Source organism: Nothobranchius furzeri, chromosome 6, assembly GCF_043380555.1.
Source record: "Nothobranchius furzeri strain GRZ-AD chromosome 6, NfurGRZ-RIMD1, whole genome shotgun sequence".
NCBI classification, from domain to species: domain Eukaryota; kingdom Metazoa; phylum Chordata; class Actinopteri; order Cyprinodontiformes; family Nothobranchiidae; genus Nothobranchius; species Nothobranchius furzeri.
Window position 1 is genome coordinate 40580661 of NC_091746.1, and position 18583 is coordinate 40599243.

General features: G+C 42.1%; 1 protein-coding gene across 2 annotated transcripts in view; it reads left to right on the forward strand.

Annotated features, from left to right (window-relative positions):
* The window catches only part of dpysl2b (dihydropyrimidinase like 2b), a 28274-nt gene extending 15180 nt beyond the window's left edge, over positions 1 to 13094 (forward strand). For both annotated transcript variants that reach the window (XM_015975841.3, XM_015975847.3), the window contains exons 4-14: positions 473 to 637; positions 5023 to 5084; positions 6563 to 6643; positions 6884 to 6952; positions 7956 to 8076; positions 8624 to 8780; positions 8868 to 9009; positions 9095 to 9265; positions 10218 to 10397; positions 11709 to 11874; positions 12820 to 13094. In XM_015975841.3, the coding sequence (XP_015831327.1) occupies positions 473 to 637; positions 5023 to 5084; positions 6563 to 6643; positions 6884 to 6952; positions 7956 to 8076; positions 8624 to 8780; positions 8868 to 9009; positions 9095 to 9265; positions 10218 to 10397; positions 11709 to 11874; positions 12820 to 12911 (1406 nt within the window). In that variant the 3' untranslated portion in view covers positions 12912 to 13094. The remainder of the gene's footprint in view (positions 1 to 472; positions 638 to 5022; positions 5085 to 6562; positions 6644 to 6883; positions 6953 to 7955; positions 8077 to 8623; positions 8781 to 8867; positions 9010 to 9094; positions 9266 to 10217; positions 10398 to 11708; positions 11875 to 12819) is intronic.
* The last annotated feature ends 5489 nt before the right edge of the window (positions 13095 to 18583 follow it).

Here is an 18583-nt window from a genome sequence, read left to right on the forward strand (position 1 = left end):
TGGAGTAAAACTCAAATAAATTAGTGGTGATTTAAAACCTTTGCACGTCTCTTAAAAGCTAAATGAAACAAAAACAAAGCAACCTGTCTGCGGCCCTCCCTCTGCTCACTCAGCAGTTGTAACATCCTCTCCATGGCAGCAAAACAAACTCTCCCAGCATGTTGTTGTCACCTCAGGCTGAAAGCTTCCTGCTGCAGGCCCACTCAGAAACCTAGACCGGCATCTCACAAACCAAACAGGAACTTTCAATTAAAAAGAATTTGTACACAATTTAGTGACTTCAATTCATTTAAACTTGTGCTTTAGTTACTCCAGAGCTCAAATACTTACTATAGAAGCTGGGGTTTTGTTTTAGTTCAGCTGGAATGTTTATGAAGTGCATTTGACCAACTTTAATTTGTTTTTTAAAAGGTCACTGGAGACATTTGGACCATGTTTAGGTTTGCGTTAATCTGAGTTTCTGTTTCTGTAGTCGACCACGTGGTTCCCGAGCCCGGCGTCAGCCTCATCTCAGCCTTCGAACAGTGGTGCGAGTGGGCCGACAGCAAGTCCTGCTGCGACTACTCGCTGCACGTCGACATCACAGAGTGGCACAGAGGGGTCGCCGAAGAGATGGAGTCACTGGTGAAGGACCACGGTATGCCCTCCAGCTTCCTCCTCTGCTTTATGGAGGCGCAAAACGTAAAAGAATATTTAATATTCGTACAGGCATTCAAACAAAGTTTGAAAACTTTAAATGATTAATAAAAATAAATATTATAGAAAGATAAAATAAAATATGTATTTGGAGTAAAAAAAGTCAAAAGATAATTTATGGCATTACCTATTAACATCAAGAGGAGCCAGTTGAGGTGGCTTGGGCATCTGGTCAGGATGCCTCCTGGACGCCTCCCTGGTGAGGTTTTCCGGGCACGTCCAACTGGGAGTAAGGTTGGGCAATAAATTGCAAAATTATCGTTATCGAATTTTCTGACACTTATCGGGATAATCTTTCCCATGTCAATAAATCTGAAAATGAAAAAATCAAAAGATGTGTTCAGGCTGGCAACATTCTTGTCCCTTTAAAGAGCAAGTCAACCCCTACCAGATTCTAACTCCACTCCCACTTCATGTTTGAAAAATGCAACAAATGCTGTTGCCTGGCGAACCGAGAGGGCGGAGCTGCTAACAAATACACAAACACACAGGCATTATGACATCATAACGTACCAGTTTACATCATAGCATACCTCTTAGCCAGTAGCGATGGCAGATTTAAATTAGAATACAGTGCAGAGTTTTTACCTGACAATGGCACAACACTGCCAGTTTTAGGCAGAATATTTAAATTTTAACTAAGATGCACTGAAGTGCAAAACTATTGATGACACGTGTCTGCAGCACGATTAGACACTCATTTATTTAGTTTATCAGCAAAAAAAGTTTATTTGGGGGTGACTTGCTCTTTAAGAAGCTGTACCACCTTGAGTCACGTAAAAATGTGACTCAACGTAATACACGTGACAGCTCCATCTAGTGGACAACTTTTTTTTCTGCGCATACCTGTAGTCATTGTCCATTTATCGTTATCGAGGTGAAATCCTCAATATATCTTGATATTAATTTTAGGCCATATCACCTAGTCCTAACCGGGAGGAGACCTTAAGTGAGACCCAGGACACGTTGGATGGACTATGTCTCTCGCCTGGCCAGGGAAGGCCTTAGGATTGCCCCGGAAGAGCTGGCCCAAGTGGCTGGGGGTAGGGAAGTCTGGGCCTCTCGACTTAGTTTACTGCCCCTGCGACCTGACTCAGGATAAGCGGATGAAAATGGATGGATGGATAACATTACCTTCAATCTTCACTGATGTTTTTGTTTGAATTTAAAAAAATAATAGAGAAATATATTATTGTATTGGAGCCTAAATGCCAGCTTCTTACAGATCTAAAAGGGTTCTCATTTTTTCATGTGAGTCAAACGGAGTCACTCCTGTGATTCAGGAACATTTAATAATCCCAGAGTTGTGGGAGATTTCTGGAATTCTTCTCAAGTAAGTTTCTGCACGCCAGAGAATCTCATTCTTTCGGTCACTACCCAAAGCTCGTGACCATAGGTGAGGGTTGGAACGAAGATAGATCGGTAAATGGAGAGCTTTGCCTTCTGGTTCAGCTCTGTCTTCACCGCGATAGACCAGTACAACACCCGCATCACTGCAGATGCAGCACCAATCTGCCTATCGATCTTGTGTTAGGATCTTTCCCTCACTCGTGAACCCCAAATTACTTAAACTCCTCCACTTGGGACAGGATTTCGTCCCTGACATGGACAAGGCATTCTACCCTTTTCAAAGACCATGGTCTCTGATTTTGAGAAGCTGATTCTTATCCCAGCCACCTCACACTCCGCTGACAACCACCCTTTCGAACGCTGGAAATCACTGTCTGATGAAGCTAACAGGACCCAACATCTGTAAAAAGCAGAGGCAGACCCTCAGGCCACCAAAACTGATTCCCTCAACACCTTGGCTGTACCTAGAAGTCCTGTCCATAAAAGTTATGAACAGAGTCGATGATGGCAGCCTTGGCGGAGTCCAACTCTCACTGGGAACGAGCTCGACTTACTGCCGGTAATATGGACCAAGCTCTGACACCAGCCATACAGGGACCTAACAGCCCATATCAAAGGGTCGGCTGGTCTCACATACTCCCGCAGTACCCCAAAAAGGGCCCCTCCAAGGGACGCAGTCGAATGCCTTCTCCAAAACCACGAAACACATATAGATTGGTTGGGCAAACCCCTACGCACTAATCCAAGGTTTAACAATTCCATGGACCCTCCTCTTCAGGAGCCCTGAATAGACTTTACCAGGGAGGCCCAGGAGTGTGATCCCCCTGTAGTTGGAACACACCATGATGTCCCCCTATTTAAAAAGGCGGATTGAGGTCAGGAGGGGCATTCCTCCCAACCACACCCCTGAGGTCTCACTGTTGTTGCCCACATAAGCATTGAAGTCTCCCAGGTGAAAGGAGGAGTCACCGGGAGGAGCCCTCTCCAGCACTCCCCCCAGGAACACCAAAAAGGGTGGGCAGTCTGATCTGCAGTTTGGCGCATAAGCAAAAACAAGCAGTCAGGACCGTCCTCCCACACGTAGGCGGAGGGAGGCTACCTTGTCATTCATCCGGGGTAAACTCCAACGTACAGGCAACAAGGCAGGGGACAACAAGTATGCCCACCCCTGCTCAGTGCCTCTCAGTGGGAGCAACTCCATTTGTAGAAAGTCCAACCCCTCTTGAGGAAACTGCTTTCGGAGCCAGAGCCATGTGTTGAGGTGAGTCCGATGATATCTAGTCAGAACCTCTCAACCTCACACACCAACTCAGGCTCTTTCCCAACCAGAGAGGTGACATTCCATGTACCAAGAGCCAACTTCTGTAGCCGAGGATCAGACCTTTGGCTACAACCCATCTCACAATGCACCCGACCCCTTTGGCCCCTCTCACAGGTATTGAGCTCGTGGGAAGAGGGACCCACATTTCCTCTTCGGGCTGTGCCTGGCTGAGCTCCATGGGTGAAAGCCCGGCCACTAGGCGCTCGCCAACATGCCCCACCTCCAGGCCTGGCTTCAGAGGGGGGCCCCGGTGACCCACATCTGGGTGAGGGAACACTGTTTTCATTTGTATTATTCATTGTGAGAGGTCTGTGGGCTGCACTTTGTCTGATCCCTCTCCTAGGACCTGTTTGCCATGGGTGACCCTACCAGAGTTCTAAAGCCTCAGACAGCTTAGCTTCTAGGATCATTGGGACACTCAAACCCCTCCACCATGGTCAGGTGGCAGCCCAGGGAGACCCATTTTGTAGTATTTTACTGCAGCTCAATGAGCTCCATGTCTAACTGCACATAAACGTGGTTTATTTAAATCATTACATGTTTTGGTAATTCTGGGATAAAAGTATATTACAAATATTAAACATTTGACACAAAGTTACTACCTTGTTAGAGCAATGAGCATTTGTAAACATAATAACATATAATATATTAATCACTGCTTTAGAAATACCCATGACTAATAAAGAGAACCTTATTGTAAAATTACAGCATGTCACCATTTATTTATGGTCAAAAAACATTTTGGTAACCCTTTACAACAAGGCTCCCTTTATTAACATTACTAAGTGTATTATTAAGCATTAATTAACGGGATTTTTTTCATCCCCCTTTGTTTTTGTTTGAATTTGTGATTGTGTTGTGTCTATGCAAATTACTCTACTGTCTTATCTGCTATTTTGTTGTATGATCTGAGGACCTGCTCGAAAATGAATTTGATGCCACATCTCAAGCGGTTTATATCCTCATAAATATAAGTTAAATAATTAAATATTTAAAGTATTAACAACTGCTTTACCAAATTAAGTAATGCATTACTAAGCAGACACTCTCTCCTCCCCTGGACCTCTGTCCAAACCTTAAGGACTCGTAATAGTTAACAATAATGGTGACATTAATAAAGGGACCCTTTGTTTATTAATGATTAATAATGCACATAACACACATAAAGGGACCCTTATTGTCAAGTGTTACCACATATTTAACAGCAGGACTTAGCCTTATTAATAACAGTATAAACTTTTAGTTAGCATTTAAAAAAAACACAAACAGGAATAACTAAATCTATGTGGATAATTTTTCCTATAAAGACTTTTGGCATTTTTAAATGTTTACTAAGCACAATAAAGAGTTCCATGTTTTACATAAAGTCTTCCTTTGATAGTCATGGTTATTTATAATGCTGGGATAAAATATTACTATAAAACACATGTTTACAAATGTTCTTTGTGCTTTCAAGTAGCAACAATACAGTGGACAGATTTAGCATGAAACAGGTCACTTTTGTCTCCTAAACCTTAATAAATGCATAACAAACACTTAATGGTTTACATGGTTTTAGATAAAATATTAACATAAACTATTTATCACACATTCTTAAAGAGACCTTATTGTTTGGTGGTATTATTAATTCTAATGTTGTTAATATTTTCCTGCAGGTGTGAACTCTTTCCTTGTCTATTTGGCCTATAAGGATGTTTTCCAGCTCTCTGATGCTCAGGTACAACTTCCTGTTACACTGTGTTTTCATTTTTTTTGTTTAATTTGTCATAAAAAAGCTTTTGGGACACTTTAAACACTTTGATTGACAGCTCAACCACTAGAGCACATTTGATCTTATTGAAGAATGATTCACTGGAAAAATAAAATTAACCATAAATCATGATTACATCACTTGCAATGCAAAATAATAATAACTTTTGCATTCGTCTTGGGACAATAATAATAATAATAATAATAATAATAATAATAATAATAATAATAATAATAATATTATTATTCTGCTGCTTCCTGTTCAGATGTTGTTTTGCAGGCTGATTGTTTTCATCAGCAAAGAGTTTCACTTGACTGAATCTTACTGAAGCCTTTTTTTACAACATTGCTTTGATTAGTTCATATAGTTGTTATAGTTGTCATGTATCAGAGTGAGGAAAAAACAACAGCTATCTGTGAATGTGGATCCACCACAACAGGACGTGAATCATCACTCTGAGATAAATCGGTATTTATGGACTTTGTAGGTCAGAACTTTTTGGACTTGGTTCTCAAATCCAGAATTGTTCTACAGTCAGTTTGTCAGAAAAACATCTAGTGAGGTTAATCGATTAAACTGTTAAATCTGGATTAATGGCACCAGCTCTATGGCACTGCATACTTAATAAATGTGCAAAAGGTGCAACTATAGCAAGTCCTCCCACACCATGTAGGTAATGTTTAACGTACCACAGAAGAACATTAGGGTTTGTCAGACGGACATCCTCCTCTCTTCTAATTAGTCTGCAGCTTGTGACTTCATTATGACACGTTAGCTGTTGTTTATCTACCTTTCTTCCACACGTTGCTGGTGGAGGCCTCCACAGTATCTGGGGTGGTGAGTAACGGCCATAAACGATGTGTTTGCTTTTAAGTGACGTCTTAATCTCTTGTGACAGGAAAATTCAACTGGGCAGTTGTCAATAAAACTTTTGTTTTCTTAATGCCAGCATCTGGTAGAGCTTTGATATGAGAATGCAATGTAAAAGATTTGTTCTTTGGTTCTTTTTAACTCCCATTCATGTGAGCGCTTTAGCAGTCTCAGCCCCACCCCGCTGGTCAAGATGTAACCAGTAGTGATCAAGATCCCAGCCCAGCTGTGGCCCAGGGATCACCTGTGTGTTGGAGCATGTTAGAAACAAAAATATCAAAAAACTATTACTGCAAAATAAAGTATTTGTTGGCAAAAAGCAGTTAATTATCTAATGAAATAATAACTTTTTCTGCCTTAGAGAAAGTCAAACTTTTACTGATTTCTGCTCAACGTGACTGTGAAATAAAGTCTATGCTTCAGAAAATATATTAATATACGTCACAGACTTGTAAAGTCAAGGAAAAAACACGTGTTAGTTTTTATCAAAGCTTTCAGAAGAAAATAAAAAAACATGATGAAAAGAGAATTTGCTGTGAAGAGCTGAATCTGATCTGTTTCTGTTTTTGATGCAGGTTTACGAGGTGTTCAGCGTGATCCGAGATCTGGGAGCCGTCGCTCAGGTTCACGCTGAGAACGGAGACATCGTAGCTGAGGTAGGACACAGGGAATCAGATGAAGCTCTGCTGCTTTTCCTTTTAACAACAACATGAGGTAAAACAAAATATTGGCAGGGACACAAGAAGCTTCCATGCATCATTTTCATTTTCTTCATTATGAACAGATGAGATTCATGTTTTGTGGAACCTGAACATGACTCAAAGTTTCCTCTGTGTGTGTGTGTGTGTGTGTGTGTGTGTGTGTGTGTGTGTGTGTGTGTGTGTGTGTGTGTTTAGGAGCAGCGCAGGATTCTGGAGCAGGGGATCACGGGGCCTGAAGGCCACGTGTTGAGCCGTCCTGAGGAGGTGAGGCAGATCTGATTTTAGGAATCATTTCTACATGATGTGTTTGAATTTGCTCTGTTAGAAACAACTGCAGCCATGGTGTTTGACTTTTTTGTAAATGGAAGATTTTCAGATTAAGATTTATGACTTTGGGACATTCAGCAGCTTGGATGAGCAACGCTGGCCTGTTTAAAAATAACAAAACAACCTAAAGTCACCTGAAATTATGTAAACAGTGCATTTTTCAAAGGATGAAGCTGTTCCTTGTGTCAGAGGCTGCTCAGTCACCTATGAGGTGAGGAGGCCTGTCATGATGCTCTTTGCTCTGGTTCTGCATCTGCTGGTTTGAACAGCCTGTACTGAAGGGAAGCAGCTCTTTTTGAGCTTTTACTCTTGAGCTCAGTAGTTCTCATAAGAACTAAAAAGTTTCACTCGAGCTTTACCTTAGCAGTCAAGATTTAGTGCTGGCTTGCTGGGAAGCCGCTGCTGTTTTCGCGTCTCCATGGAAAATATTTACATTTACTAAACTAATGTGATTTTGCATCCGGGCATCTGTTATAAGAATACAATCTTACTCAGAGTCCAGAGGGAGGAAACAGAAAGTTGTGTTAATGTTCCAGTCATTAAAACCGTGATTGTAATTAATGATGTTATTTCATTACAATTTGTTCAAAAGGGGAAGAGAACCATCTGGGAACAAGCTTCAGAAGATGGGTCTGAGCCAAAGATGAAGGAACTAAAAAGCCTTTTCCACTCAGAACTAAATATTTCTTATAAAATTCTGTATCTGTTGTAGCTAAGGAGGGAAAACCCTATCTCTACATATTTTACTTGCAGCGCTGATTTGTGCAAAAACTTTTGTTTTAGTTTGTGCTGGTGTTGGTTTTGCTAAGCTAATTGCTGGCAGTTATGTGCAGTGAGTGTGTGTGTGTGGGGGGGGGGGGGGGCATTTTCTATGGAAGAATAAAGGTGACTTCATCAGTTCCATTGCCACATCTTCAAATAAACCTTTATTGTCCTGCAGGTGGAGGCGGAGGCTGTTAACCGTGCCGTGACTGTGGCCAATCAGACGAACTGCCCGCTCTACGTCACCAAGGTGATGAGTAAGAGTGCTGCTGATGTCATCGCCCAGGCGAGGAAGAAGGGTGAGGAGCCAAAACTGATACTTTGAAAAACAATCAGTTGAACAAGGAGCTGAAAGCGTTGGCAAATGTCGACTAGAAGGTGCACGTTTTCATGAGTCTACATTTCTAGTTTGTGGATTTTGAGCCGTAGAAGGTTGTCACATGTTTGCCTGGGTTCCAACCTTCAACGATGGTTGTAAGAGTTAGATCCCGACTGAAAGGCGGCTCCTCCTCATCAAAAGGAGCTAATGGAGGCGGTTTGAGCCTCCTGGTTGCCTCCCTCTGGAGGTTTTCTGGTTATTTTCTACTGGAGGTGGAGAGGGTCACTGAGGAGAACGATATCTGTCCTCCCCACCTGAACCTGTAACCTCCACACCCTATCTGTGGATAAGTGGAAAACCACTAATGAGTGGGAGACAGCTGGAATGCCCTGAGAAAACCTGTGCATCTGCATTTTTTTGTTGCAGAAAGACATTTACAGGTGTCTTTACTTAGTCCTATTATTTGTTCCTCTGAACATTTCAAATCTTAATATTTTATAGTATCTAATGTTCTGTTGGACTTTCAGGTACCGTGGTCTACGGAGAGCCCACCACTGCTAGCCTGGGAACAGACGGGTCCCACTACTGGAGCAAGAACTGGGCCAAGGCTGCAGCCTATGTCACCTCCCCTCCCCTCAGCCCTGACCCGACCACACCGGACTATCTCAACTCGCTGCTGTCCTGGTAAAGCTTTGATCCAAACCCTCATGTTAGGAAAACTTTGTCTGAGAGAAAACACTCAAAACAAAGTCCTCTCCACCATCTTTACAGTGGTGACCTGCAGGTGACAGGAAGTGCACACTGTCCCTTTAACACAGCTCAGCGCGCCGTGGGGAAAGACGACTTCACCTTGATCCCTGAGGGGGTCAACGGCACCGAGGAGAGGATGTCCATCATCTGGGACAAGTCTGTGGTACATGTTCACACAGACCGTAAGATAAGTCCAATTATCTGATTCAAGGTCAGCGATCCCAACACACAGTTCTGATTTACTCCAGGTGACGGGTAAGATGGATGAAAACCAGTTTGTGGCTGTGACCAGCACCAACGCCGCCAAGATCTTCAACCTGTACCCCCGCAAGGGGCGCATCGCCGTGGGGTCCGATGCAGATCTGGTGCTGTGGGACCCAGACGTCACCAAGATCATCTCCGCCAAGAGCCACAACTCGGTACAGCCTCCTGTGACTCGAGTGTTAGGCTTAGAGGAGACTCTTGCACAGGGCGTTGGTCTCACACAGCATCCAGGGAGTGATGTCATTCATAAAATCTGCCAGAGCTCAAACACATCATTGTCTGATTGTTAGCAGACCAATCGCTGTGTCTGTGTTCGCTCTGGGAATGTGTTCACTTAGTCCTGTTCTTTGGTTTCTTCTCATTTCATGGAGGAAATTGCTCGCTGCCAGTGTGTGTGTGTGTGTGTGTGTGTGTGTGTGTGTGTGTGTGTGTGTGTGTGTGTGTGTGTGTGTGTGTGTGTGTGTGTGTGTGAGTGAGAGAGGGAGAGAGGGAGAGAGTTATGGGATAGCCTTGTCTGCTGGTGATCTCATGTTGGGCTGTGGAGTTTGCCAGATTGCCATGACCTCAGCTTTAACTCCAGTAGCTTTTAGAAAGAGCAATTATAAGGCCTCCAAAAACACCCAAACCCCTCTGAAGACTAATCTTCTTCATCCTCTTCATCTGTTAGCATTTGGCCAAAGGGAACACTGTAAAATACATCAGCTCTGTACAATTTTTACACTTGTTTCTGCTGCTTTTTCTACATGTTTCAGTCCAACAATGTTCCACTGCTGTTTGGCAGATAATGCATGAGGGAGAGATTCATAAATCTTATTTGGGGGGTGGGGGGGGTGGAGAATGTGCATGGCCTTACATCATCCTGATGATAGAGGAAAATCTGTCTGGAGGATGTGAATCACCAGATCTCTGCTTTGAAGTTGTTTCTGTTCTGATCTGTTATGGTTTCGAGCATGCTGACTCTGAGGAGGCAGTAATAAAACATCACAGGAGTACGTCTGCCAGACAGGAACTTTAATTCTAAAAATCAGCATTGAAAAACCATTTTTACACTGGTGTTGGTTTGGTTAGGGCAGCACTGTAACATCACCGCTCTTGTTCTGCCCTCAGACTGTGGAGTACAACATCTTTGAGGGCTTGGAGGTGCGCGGCGGTCCCCTGGTGGTCATCAGCCAGGGGAAGATCGTCTTGGAGGAAGGAAACCTCCACGTCACCGAGGGTTCGGGTCGGTTTGTGGCCCGCAAACCTTTCCCTGACTACGTCTACAAGAGGATAAAAGCTCGCAGCAGGGTGCAGTAACTAGTTTCCTCTGCTTTGATGCTCTCTCTTCAGATTGCTACTGCTGAATGTCAAAGTGTGTTAAACTGGATTCAGGCGGTTGGACTTTTAGACTTAAAAACGCCACAACTTACATTTTAAAATTGGTTTGACTTTAAATCGTCTCACAAAACAGCTTCTAACAGGCTGTATAAAACTTAAAGTGACAGTTGAAATCCCACCTGTTTTAGGTTAGGATTGGTTTTCAGCTAACAGCTGGTCTGAACACAGCTAATACAAAGTGGATTACTGTCACCCTAGAACAACTCCACTCGTGGTTTTTCTGGCAAAAATATTCAGGGTTTCTAGCTTAGCAGCTTTGTTGCAACACTCACTGAGTTTATTTGACCTGTGTAAATCACACGTGAAACTCTAAATGGTGGAAAAGTCCATTTATTTCAGTAATTCACCTTAGACTGAGAAACCATCTAAAGGCTCAGGAACCCTTTAATGTGTTCTGGATTCATTAGTTGATTAGAGTGTGACACTTTGAGTCTACTGAACTTTTTCACAATATTGTAATTGTCTAATATTCAGAATGTGGGGTTTTCACCAGCTGTAAGCCATGATCACCACAATTATAACAAATAAAGACTTGGAATATCAGGATTTGCATAGAATGAGTGATATGTTAATTTCACTTTTTAAGTTGGATTATTGACATAAAAGAACTTTTGCACCATATTCTAATTTTTTGAGTTTCACCTGTATGCCAATGTCTTTTCGAGTCGGGTTTGCAGGTCCCAAGTCCTGATAAAGTTTAATTAAAATTGTGACACACAAAATAAACGAAGGAAAAAAAAATTAGGAGAAACATTTCCTTTTGTAGTTCTTAACTTACTTAGCAATTTGTACTCACGTTTTGTGTCTCCTATGACATTATTCCATTATTGTATACTACAGCATCCATTACCATTAGATACACAACGAATAATGCAAATTAGTTTATGGTGTCATTTACTGACTTCTAGTCACTTTTAGGATAGAAAGTAGCAACGTTCTTTACTGAGACATTAGCAGCACTAATAGCCTGTTATGCTAGTCATGTCAGATGTCCTTCTGTTAGCTGTTGCTTTACAAAAATTACATTTAAACCTTTGTCAGAAACCTGCCTAATGAACTAATTTAGTATATATATATATATATATCATAGTTATTTGCATCGGCTAGCAGTAACACTTCCAGTGAGCACTGCTGATGTAAATATTAGGCTATTTCTGCTGGAATAAGGAAACAAAAAGGATGCAAAGATTTTTACCGTGTGTTTTATGTCCCATGATGCAGATGGCTGAGCTAAGGGGCGTGCCCAGGGGTCTGTACGACGGCCCGGTCTGTGAGGTATCCATCACTCCTAAAGTCATGACTCCTGTCTCCTCCGCCAAGACGTCTCCTGCCAAACAACCCAACCAGCCTGTCCGCAACCTGCACCAGTCTGGGTTCAGTCTGTCCGGTCAGCCCCAGAACCATACTTCTGTTATCCATAATCAATATCAGTGTTTGTTTACCTTCTCCCTGTTGTCAGGAGAAACTAAAGTGGTTTCTGTCCCTCATGATGTAGTCACTCATCTGGCAGTTCTAGTTAGAAGTTAATCAAATTAGGATTTTTGTACAAAACATGGAGAACATTCATAAATGAATGAACGTTATATCAAAGCAAAGACATTTCTGCTTTTTAAAGACAATATATTTATATTACATAGAAAGCCAGTTACTTTGGGCTTCTAGTCAGTTTCCAGAGTCATTACTGGTGTCTGGAATCTGCCAGGAAACTTTTCCAGTTTAGCCTCCGTGAGTCAGAAAGTAAGAGACGAATCTGGGAGGAGTTGGAGAGCCGTGAAGCTAAGGTTTGACTGACTGGAGAAAGAAAATCTGATATTTTCAGCAGGAAACACTTTTGAATAAAATTGTAAGGAATTTCAAACAAAGTGAGACACATTTAAGACATTTTGGTGATTAAAGAGAAACAAGAAGGGCTTCAGTTTAGATGCTGAAACATCTATGTCAGTTTAACGTGATTCAGATCTAATTATGTTTTAGCTCAGTTCAGGAAAACAAATGCTTCGTGTCAAAATTTTTATAGAAAAACATCTAAAAATGATGTTTTACATGAGACGTTTCCCTGATTTGGACTCATTTTATTTAGTTTCTTCTATAAAGCATTTTTCAGGAACAATCTGTTTTACAACCAGAGTTCATCATTTGTCTGTAATAAAACATCTTTTTTTATTTAGTGGCCTGTTAGTTAGGATGTAAAACAGCTTGTAAATGATTTTACTGCAGTAGTTGGAAACATGAGACATGAAGTCAGATTTAAAGGGTCAAAAGTAGCTTAAAGGAGAGCCCAGAGTGAGCAGCAGTGTTTAAAGTCACCTCTTGTTTCCTTTTGGTCTCACAGGAGCTCAGGTTGACGACAACGTTCCTCGCAGGAACACCCAGCGCATCGTGGCGCCTCCGGGCGGCCGGGCCAACATCACCAGCCTGGGTTAGAGTGTGTCCCCCCTCACCCCCCCCCACCCCTTATTGGACACAGAAGAAAAAACGAGAAAAAAGTCTGCCTCATGATGGGAAAAAAGAGAAAAAAACACTGCTTAGTTGAGCACTTTGACTACATTATTTAGATTTTTTAATACTGTTTTTGCCATTTGATTTTTCTTTGCTGATGTTCTTCAAGGTTCTGGCGAAACTAATCTTAGTTAAAGTAGTTTATGGAGGATATTGACTGACGATTGCTTTCATTTAGTTTGTAGCTGAAATGGAGAAAAAGGTACAAACTGGCTCCTGATGTGCTTTTTGTTTTTTATGTTGAATAAATCAGAAGTAAAGTTGCTTTTTAAGAGTTTTGCAGTCGAGTGGAGAATCTCCATAGCTGCAAACGTCCTGCTGTTTGTTCTACGTTGCATTTTATTCACTTTTTTAATTGAATATTTGAACTCCGAGGGCTGCCTTAAGTGAGTTTTTTATTTAAATGTTTAACAGGTGTGAAAGTTGAGGGTCAGTTGGAGGGCAGGTAGGGGTCTTCGGCACACACACACACACACACACACACACACACACACACACACACACACACACACACACACACACACACACACACACACAGTTTTTTTTGTCTGTTTTACGTCATAATTAAGTAGCAGCATTAACTGTGGAAGTTTGTGATCGTTCATGACGGTCAAAGTCTTAATTTTGTTGCCTTATTGTCTCATTTTTTCATTTCTAGAGCAGGGAAGGTACCAATCATATCCCAGCTGCTCGTTTAACACACTCCTGTTTCACAAAGGTCCACATTTCTTCAAATCCATCCATTAGCGCACAGAATGTTAAAATGACCATCTCTGTTTGTTATGTGCCTGAAGCCACAGAAGCTGTACCGATAGTCTGAATCTCTTTCTGTTCTTTTGGAGGTGAGTGAAGGATGTAAGATAAAAGATGTAAAATAGCCAGGAATAACCGATTCAAAGGTGCCAGATGTTTCTGCTTTCAACGAGGCGACGGAGCCTCCCGTACAGACGGATAAAAAAAAAATTAATAAGCAGCTTGATATCTTGAAATGTACTTTTAGAGTTTTTATCCTTGTTGTCAGATTGCTTTCTAGTGTTATTCTGTAACTAGGTGCCTAAAGGCTGAGCACTATTGATTTCTGCTTGGAAGTAGACCAGAGCTGGTGTATTCTGTGTGCAGTGTTGATGTGAGAGAGATGGAGCCGCAGCTCAACCGCTGTTCAAGAGTCTTCTTAAATTTACTTCTCATTAAACAGATTTGCTGGGTTCCCACTTATGTTAACTTTATATTTTTCCTCAACAAGATGCAACAGCTTCCTCCTGCAGCCATACTTTATCACAGCTAGCTTTAAATTCACTTCAGCTTCTCTTCGAACACCAAAGTTGCCGTTTTGCTTTTGTGTGCATCTAAAGTTGGAATCTTTCACAAATGTGCACGCAGACGTGAAGCAAAACCAGTATTTTGGTGCTTCGCCCCCCCCCCCCCCCCCCCCCCCCCCCACACACACACACACACACACACACAAGCTCGCTCTGGGATAGGGCTGTTAGAAGGGAGAGAGTGGTATAATCACTTTAGCATCAGATAATCTCTAAGCTCCCTGAACTGTTTTACAGTTGTAACTGAGGGGGGTGTTAGGGGGTCGGGTTCCACCGTGGCTAACAATGTTTGGCAGCAACCCCTTCTCTCCCACCCCTTAATGCTTCTTTCCTTGTTTCTGACTGTTGCCATGGTGACCAACATCTCCACTCTAGCAGCATTTTGCTTTCTTTTCTTTTTTTTTGTTTTTCTTTGTCATGCCAACGCTTGTTGGAACCCAAGTTGCCACCGGCAACCGCCGCCCAGACTCGGTGCTGTTGTTGCAGAAATATTTTGGACATCTTTTTCTAATTATTGTGTCTCTGCAGCAGCATCCTTGTGGAACATCAGAACCAAACCTGCGTCCTGTTACTTCCGAGTACACACACACACATACACACACCGCTCTTGTCAGCTTGAATGCTTTTTCTACACCATAATATGCTAATATTGATGTAAGAGTGACATGTATGTAAACAACTTGCAGACTGGCAGGTTCTTCCTCCTGCTCTGAGGTTGTTGATGCTGTTAAAACCCCCACCCCCCTTGCCTCTGTAAGCTTTATCACCCCCCCCCCCCCCTGTGAAAGTGAACCAGTGTGGTGGTGTTTGTCTCGCTGGCTGTGGGGTTTCTGGGATGCTTGCTTGTTATGATAAACCTGTAAGATTTCATGGATGGTGATGTAAAAAATTGAAAGAAGCAACAAGGATTTGAAATAATAAAAAAACAAAACAAGAAAAAACTGAATTAAATCAGTTTCTTTTGTTTCTGTATGATGCAAGAAAGTGAGCTACCTCTGGTGAGTTAGAGGTGGTCCTGCCACAATAAAACCTCCACAACGAACAAAGACTCTGGTGAGTTCTTGTTTTATTTGTCGTGATTGCTTTTGCATCAAGACTATACCACGCTTCAGTCAGACACAATTACTGACTTTTGTCTCTGAAGCAAGAAAAAAACCACGATAATGAGAATTATAATTGAATAATTAAATTACACACTAAGAAAGTAAAAACAATGGAAATGTTCTTTTTTGCATTTTACAACAAAAGTTTAAATATATTGTAAGGCAATAATATTCTAAAAACAATGTGTTTTATTCAAACACCTCCACAGTTTGGTTTTAAGATTTCCCCCAATTGCCTTCAGTCAATACAGGAATTAAAATATCTGTCTGACCCAGTGGTGTCTAAACTTGGTCCTCGAGGGCTACCATTCAGGTCACAAAACTCTCCAGAAGCTTGCTAATCAACTGCTAATGAAAACCAGGTGTGCTGAAGCAGAGAAACCTCTGAAACATGAAGAATGGTGGCCTTTGAGAACCAGGGGTCTCATTTATCAAACATTGCATAGAATCCTTACTAAAACCGTACTCAAGCTCAGCAAAAAAAAAAAAAAAGTACTTACGCCAAGTAGGTTTGTGATCTATCAAACATGGAGTACGCACAGCTGCACGCAATCTCTGCTTCATAAATCGGAAACTATCTACAAATAGTCTCAGCTGCTTTTTAGGCCTAGTCCACACGTAGCCGGGTTTTTTTTTAAAAACAAATATCCGCCCCTCCAAAAACTTGCATCCACATCACCTCGTTTAAACAAAACTCTGTCCACACGTACCCGGATAAATACGTTGTTAAGGACATGCCAGACCTGTAGGCGGCAGTACTTCCCCCGTTCTTAACCTCGTCCTTCGTCTGTGGTCTTCCGCAAGGAGCAGTAATTCCGCTTGCAAAAACAAACAAGCAAAAAGCGCTTGGACAATTGACATAGCGAGCGCAGCTCTGAGGGCATCCATGCTGTCTGCTAGTGTAAACACAGGTCACACACGTGATGCCAGCATTTTTTTTGTCGCGGAAAGTGACGTTGCGGACCTTAAAACTCCGTTTTTGTCTGTCCACATGCAGACACCCAAAACAGAGAAAACGCAGATCTTCACTTGGCCGGAGTTTTAAAAAAGATCCGTTTTCGTGTGACAAAACTCCGTTTTCGTGTGGATGACAGGCCAAAACGTAGAAAAATATCTAGTTTTGGCAGATCCCCGGCTACGTGTGGACAAGGCCTTAGTCACATCCCGCCCTCACCACGCCCACTTACTGCCATAAATAGTCAATGCAATGTGCCTTTTGGATCTCATGCATATACATAAGCCGGCCTGTTGCAGCGCTCCGCCAATGACAAGGGCGACCGTAGATCAAGGAGGCGCAATTTCACAAGCAGAAGTTGAGGTGGAGAAATGAAAGGAAGTGCTTTTGCAAAACAAATAAGAGAAAATCCACGGAGCAGCACAGCGTTGCTGAAGCCGTCAAGAAGAAGAAGAAAATATCATTTCTATAGCGCCTCTCAAGATAAAAATCACGAGGTGCTTAATGGTGAGTTCTTCAGATAGATCTGTGGCGGAAATAAAAAAATGATCCAAACAGGAGTTGATCCTAGGCAGATTGATTGATTGAGGCAGAATGTCATGCGTTTGTGTGTCCTGTCACTCTGACAAGATTGATCATCTGCCCTGGCTAGTTAGTGGAGATTCCTGTTTGGCTGACTGGTTAGTGTGTGTGACTTTCACTTGGGAGTCTGGGGATCAACTCCTGTTTGGATCATTTTTTTATTTCCACCACAGATTTTCTCTTATTTGTTTCGCAAAAGCATTTCCTTTCATTTCTCCACCTCAACTTCTGCTTGTGAAATTGCGCTTCCTTGATCTGCATTGATCTACGGTCGCCCTTGTCATTGGCGGAGCGCTGCAACAGGCCGGCTTATGTATATGCATGAGATCCAAAAGGCACTTTGCATTGACTATTTATGGCAGTAAGTGGGCGTGGTGAGGGCGGGATGTGACTAAAAAGCAGCTGAGACTATTTGTAGATAGTTTCCGATTTATGAAACAGAGATTGCGTGCAGCTGTGCATACTCCATGTTTGTAGATCACAAACCTACTTGGCGTGAGTAAATTTTTTTTGCTGAGCTTGAGTACGGTTTTAGTCAGGATTCTACACCGCCAACGTCGTTAGGTCCGTTTTAGGGGGGCTTCAGCCCCCCCAAAATAATCACAAGCCCCCCTATCATTTTGTTTTTTTTTAATTTTATTTTATATTTTTCAGTTAACTTTTTTTTATTTGTTCACATCTACATGCTCAACACAATCACGACACATGTGTGTTGGTACAGGAGTTTTTTTTAGTCTGAAACAGAAATAATAATTAATGAATATAGAACTACACCATTGCACAGAGGAAGTATCAAGAAAGGACTTCCTCCACTTCCTTAACCCCAACAGCTTTGTTGACAAGTCAGGAGGCAGGGGCGATACAGCAAAACCTATATCCCTGCTCAGCGCTCATGTAAGTCACTCAACATCACATTAGGGTAAGACAGCAACAGCAGCACACCGTTAACATTTCAAGGTTATAGTTCAGACTTCAGAGAGAGGAAAATGCTACCGCACCGACATGCTAATGCTAACTCCGCTAGCATGTTTACATGCCGCAAACCATAATGAAAAGCTTTGATGTCAAGTAAAATGATCAGAAAACTCCCCTGAAGTGACATGATTTATGAGCCATTTCATTGAGTGATTTAGTGCCACCAACTTGAGCGTACAGTAATGAGTCTGCACAAACAGAACCTGCTCTGCACTTGTGTGCAGGAGCTGCAGCCCTCTCTGTGGGATCAACTCTGCGCATGCAAATCTCTCCCTGCTCTCCTCAACAAGTAGCCTCTCCAACAGTCAATCACAGACAGCTCTATTTTATCCAATCAAAGCATGTCCAGGAAACAATGCTTTACAGAAAAACACCCATTTAACAGCTTATTGAACTGCTTTCTGCTGCTGGTTAGCTACCAGTCACCATCCACTGCCTGCAAAATACTTTGTTGTAATTCATGTGTCATGATTAGGGTGACCATACTTTGACTTACAGAAAAGACACATTGCCCATTCCTAAAACTCTTAAATTGCACTCTTTTCAGTTAAAGAAGACTTTCAATTTCAATATATAAAGTGTTTCTTCTCTGTTTGGTCAGACATAAATGATCCCTTGATGTGTAAAAGGAAGTGAACAGTGGAAATGTCCCAGGAAAAGAGG